Source organism: Haplochromis burtoni, unplaced genomic scaffold (genome assembly GCF_018398535.1).
Source record: "Haplochromis burtoni strain Fernald_Lab_line unplaced genomic scaffold, NCSU_Asbu1 Contig_1107, whole genome shotgun sequence".
NCBI classification, from domain to species: domain Eukaryota; kingdom Metazoa; phylum Chordata; class Actinopteri; order Cichliformes; family Cichlidae; genus Haplochromis; species Haplochromis burtoni.
The window spans coordinates 10,256-15,162 of NW_024583468.1; the positions used below are offsets into that span (position 1 = coordinate 10,256).

The 4,907-nt window shown below is 42.3% G+C and overlaps 1 protein-coding gene across 1 annotated transcript in view; it reads left to right on the plus strand.

The window, feature by feature from the left end:
• LOC102290109 (inter-alpha-trypsin inhibitor heavy chain H3) overlaps nt 1-4,907 on the plus strand; it is a 24,060-nt gene that overhangs the window by 10,179 nt on the left and 8,974 nt on the right. Inside the window, exons 6-9 of the mRNA XM_042216546.1 lie at nt 3-83; nt 238-419; nt 524-703; nt 795-916. Of these exons, the coding sequence (XP_042072480.1) occupies nt 3-83; nt 238-419; nt 524-703; nt 795-916 (565 nt within the window). The remainder of the gene's footprint in view (nt 1-2; nt 84-237; nt 420-523; nt 704-794; nt 917-4,907) is intronic.

Here is a 4,907-nt window from a genome sequence, read left to right on the forward strand (position 1 = left end):
AGGAGCACGTATGCTGAATGCACATAACAGAGAAGGTTCAGCATCTATCCTTATACTTCTCACAGATGGAGACCCAACCTCAGGTTGTAATAAAACACATCTGTAAACAAATGTACACAAATATTTCATGAAACTGAGATCTTTATGAGCTTATTGTGGTTAAAAGTCCTGATTTATTATGAATTATGAGACTACATTGTTTCTGAGCTGAACTGGGTATGTCTCGTCTCTTTTCAGGGGTGACAAATCTGGAGAAAATCCAGTCAAATGTAAGACAGGCTATTGCAGGCAAATTCCCACTGTACTGTCTTGGTTTTGGTTTTGATGTTAATTTTAATTTCCTTGAGAAAATGTCGCTGCAAAATAACGGTGTGGCACGGCGGATATATGAAGACTCTGATGCTGATTTACAGCTGAAGGTATTTAAATTATAGATACTCTTCTTTTATGTGAGTTGAAACCTCCGAGAATTGAAAGAAGAAAAAAGCATGGTTTGTATCACTTCCACACTGTATGTCAACAGGGTTTCTATGAAGAGGTGGCCACACCTCTACTGACAGATGTGACAATGATCTATGTTGGTGGGACCAATCTAACCCAGACTAACTTCAGTCAGTATTATAATGGTTCTGAGATTGTGGTGGCCGGACAGATCACAGATAATAATATTGAAACCTTCACCCCTCAAGTTGTGGCCATTTCGGTAAGAATCAATCCACAGGACTCATCAGGAGTACTCTTCTTAAACCGTTTTCCCTGTTGACTGACATTACATTGCATTTAAATTATTACAGAGTAATAGAAGAATAATATTCTCTAATCCAAATGAAAGTGTGGAATCGACTGGATCAGTGTCTGATGACCATATCCAGAGGGTTTGGGCATACCTCACAGTTAAACAGCTTCTAGACAAAGAGTGAGTATAATACTGTATATGTCATCTTTCCTTATGTGATCATTTCAAAACTTTAACTTTCGCAAATATGGCAGCATAAATTTAATTTATTAATTGTTGAAGGCACAGCAAATTGAACACATTTAAAAAAAAGTGAAGAATTTCACTGAGCTTGAAATAACATCTTTAAATGTTAAAAAAATATACATATATATATATCACCTGCGGGCAGTCTATCCTTCAAGCTCGGGTCCTCTACCAGAGGGAGCTTGAGGGTCCTGCGAAGTATCTTAGCTGCTCCTAGGACTACACTCTTCTGGACAGAGATCTCCGATGTTGTTCCTGGGATCTGATGGAGCCACTCGCCTTGCTTGGGAGTCACCGCACCTAGTGCTCCGATTACCACTGGGAATACTGTTACCTTCACCCTCCACATCCTCTTGAGCTCCTCTCTGAGACCTTGGTATTTTTCAAGCGTCTCATGTTTATTCGTCCTGATGTTGCTGTCAGTCGGAACTGCTACATCTATCACTACCGCCATCTTCTTCTGTTTGAAGAACCACTACTATGTCTACCACCACTATGTCCATTTGGTTAGCCACCACCATTTTGTCCGTCTGTATCTGGAAGTCCCACAGGATCTTAGCTCGGTCATTCTCCAACACACTTGGGGGGCGTCTCCCATTTTGACCTCGGGACCTCTAGGCCATATTCTGCACAGATATTTCTGTATACTATGCCGGCCACTTGGTTATGGCGTTCCATGTATAACCTGCCTGCTAGTATCTTGCACCCTGCTGTTATGTGCTAGATTGTCTCAGGGGCATCTTTACACAGCCTGTACCTGGGGTCTTTCCTGGTGTGATAGACCCCAGCCTCTATGGATCCTGTGGTCAGAGCTTGTTCCTGTGCTGCCATGATTAGTGCCTCTGTGCTGTCTTTCAGTCCAGCTTTGTCCAGCCACTGATAGGATTTCTGGTTGTCAGCCACCTCCTTTATCTGCCAGTGGTACATACTGTGCAGGATCCTATCCTTCCATGATGGTTCGTGCTCTTCTTCCTCTTTCTTGGGTTTCTGCTGCCTGATGTATTCACTGAGCATGCGGTCAGTTGGAGCCATCTTCCTGATGTAGCAATGGCGCTGTCACTTGGTGTTCACTCTCTCTGCGGTAGAGTATCACTTCCTGTTCCTGTTCCAACACACCGTGGTGTGTTTGAGTAGCTTATCTGGATAGCAATTTAATTAAAACTTTTAGATAACCTAATTTATAACCTCCCTAATTTATTGCCAAAGTATTCACTCACTGTGTCTTTGCTGTTTCGCTAGCTTAGCTTAGCTTATAGCTGACTCGCTAGCAGCATGGCCTCTTCACCTGTCCCTCCTGCACTTTCCTGCTCATTGTGTCAGATGTTTAGTTACTCCTCACCCTCCTTTATCAGTAATGATACCTGTAATAAATGTAGCCTATTTGCAGCTCTGGAGGGTAGGATTACTGAATTGGAGACTTGGCTTCGCACTCTTGATACACCCATAGGTAGCCAGGCCCCTGTAGCCGGTGCAGCTGAAGGTAGCGCAGGCCCCGCTAGCTGTCCCCCGGCAGGCCCCGAGCAACAGGGGAATGGGACGGCTAGGTGACGGTGAGGAGGAAACAAAAGCCCCAGGTACATCACCAACCTGTTCATGTGTCTAACCATTTTTCCGCACTCTGCGACACACCCGCCGGGGATCAAACTGTGGTAATTGGCGATTCTGTTCTGAGACATGTGAAGCTGACACTAGCAATCATAGTCAGTTGTCTTCCAGGGGCCAGAGCAGGCGACACTGAGGGAAATTTAAAACTGCTGGCTAAGGGTAAATGTAAATTCAGTAAAATTATAATTCATGTCGGCAGTTATGACACCCGGTTACATCAATCGAAGGTCACTAAAATCATTGAATCCGTGTATAACTTTGCCAAAACAATGTCTCTGTAGTTTTCTCTGGTCCCCTTCCCAATCAGACCTAGGAGTGACATATTTAGCCACATGTTCTCCTTAAATTGCTGTCTGTCGGAGTGGTGTCGAAAAAACGATGTAGGCTTCATAGATAGTGGCATCCATCCCACTTTGGATGGAGCAGCTCTCATTTCTAGAAATTTGACCAAATTTATTAAACCCCCCAAAATGTGACTACCCAGAGGCAGAGTTGCAGTCTTACACTTCTCTCTGCAGCTTCTCTCCTCCTGTTATTCCCCCAAAACCCCCATCTCCGTAGAGACTGTGTCAGCTCCCAAACAGACAAAAACAAACTAAAAACCAGCAAAAAATAACTTAAACATAAAAAAATCACAAATAAAGAACAATACAGGATCCACATCTGAACCAAAGACTAAAACAGTGAAATGTGTATTATTAAACATTAGGCCTCTCTCTTCCAAGTCTCTGTTAGTACATGAGTTAATAAGTGATCAGCAAATCGATTTACTCTGCCTTACAGAAACTGTCATAGTCCTGGGTCGGTGACCCAGCGCTTTAAGTTTATTATTATCATTTTCCAATTTATTATCATGATTATTATTGTTTGAGTTCTACGTGTTATATTCGGTCTGCGTCTGTATCTGTCTGTCTATGGTGTCACCCCGTCTGTTTGTGAATCTGTCTGTTTAGTTCAATGTCTTGTCTGGTTCCATGTGTCTGAGTTTCCTGTTTTATTGTGAAGGTCTGTGTCGTATGTGAGTGTGCTCCGTTTACGTTTCCCCTGTCTCGTCAGCTGTGATTTCTCACCGGTGTGTTTCCCTCCTGTCTCTCATCCCTTGATTACTGCCATCTGTATATTTAAGCCCTGTGTTTCTCTGTGTCAGTGTCGCGTCATACCCTCAACTTGCTGTGTGTTTGTAATGTCCTGTCCTCCAGCACCTCGGTTTAGAGTTTTGTTTTTGTAAGTTTTATTTCGTGAATCATTCCTCCAGCAATAAAGCTACGTTTTCAGTTTATTCCCATCTCCAAGAGTCCTGCAATTTTGGGTCCACCACTTCTGCTTGCCTGCCACACAGCCAACCATGACAGAAACCTCGTTACAGCAGGATGATTGTGTTAGATTAAATGAATCAACACCCCCAAATCATTCTAACTATCAGAAACCTCGAAGACCAGGCCGAGGGGGTGGTGTAGCAGCAATTTTTCACACCAGCCTATCAATCAACCAAAGACCCAGACTGACTTTTAATTAATTTGAAAGCTTGATGCATAGCCTTATCTACCCTAGCTGTAAAACTCAAAAACCAGTCTTATTTGTGATCATCTATCGTCCACCTGGGCCTTACACAGAGTTTCTGTCTTATTTCTCAGACTTTTTATCTGATTTAGTGCTTAGCTCAGATAAAATAATTATTGTGGGTGATTTTAACATCCATGTAGATGCTAAAAATGACTGCCTCAACACAGCATTTAATCTGTTATCAGACTCAGTTGGCTTCTCTCAAAATGTAGAAGAACCCACCCACCACTTTAACCACACTCTAGATCTTGTGTTAACATATGGCATAGAAACTGAACATTTTACAGTGTTTCCTGAAAACCCTCTCTTGTCTGATCATTTCCTGATTACGTTTAAATTTACAATAATTGTTTACACAGCAGTGCGGAGTAGACTTCATCACAGTAGATGCCTTTCTGAAAGTGCTATAACTAAGTTTAATAATATAATCCATCCGGTGTTATCATCTCCAATGCCCTGTACCAACACAGAGCAGAGCAGCTATCTGAACACTACTCCAACAGATGTAGATTATCTTGTTAATAATTTTGCCTCCTCACTATGTATGACACTGGGTACTGTAGCTCCTGTGAATAATAGAGCCTCAAATGAGAAGTATTTGACGCCGTGGTATAATTCTCAAACACGTAGCCTAAAGTAGATAACTCGTAAGCTGGAGACGAAATGGCGTTTCACAAATTTAGAAGATCATTATTTGGATAAATTGTTTGTTGCTTTATAAGAAAGCCCTCCGCAAAGCCAGAACATCTTACTATTC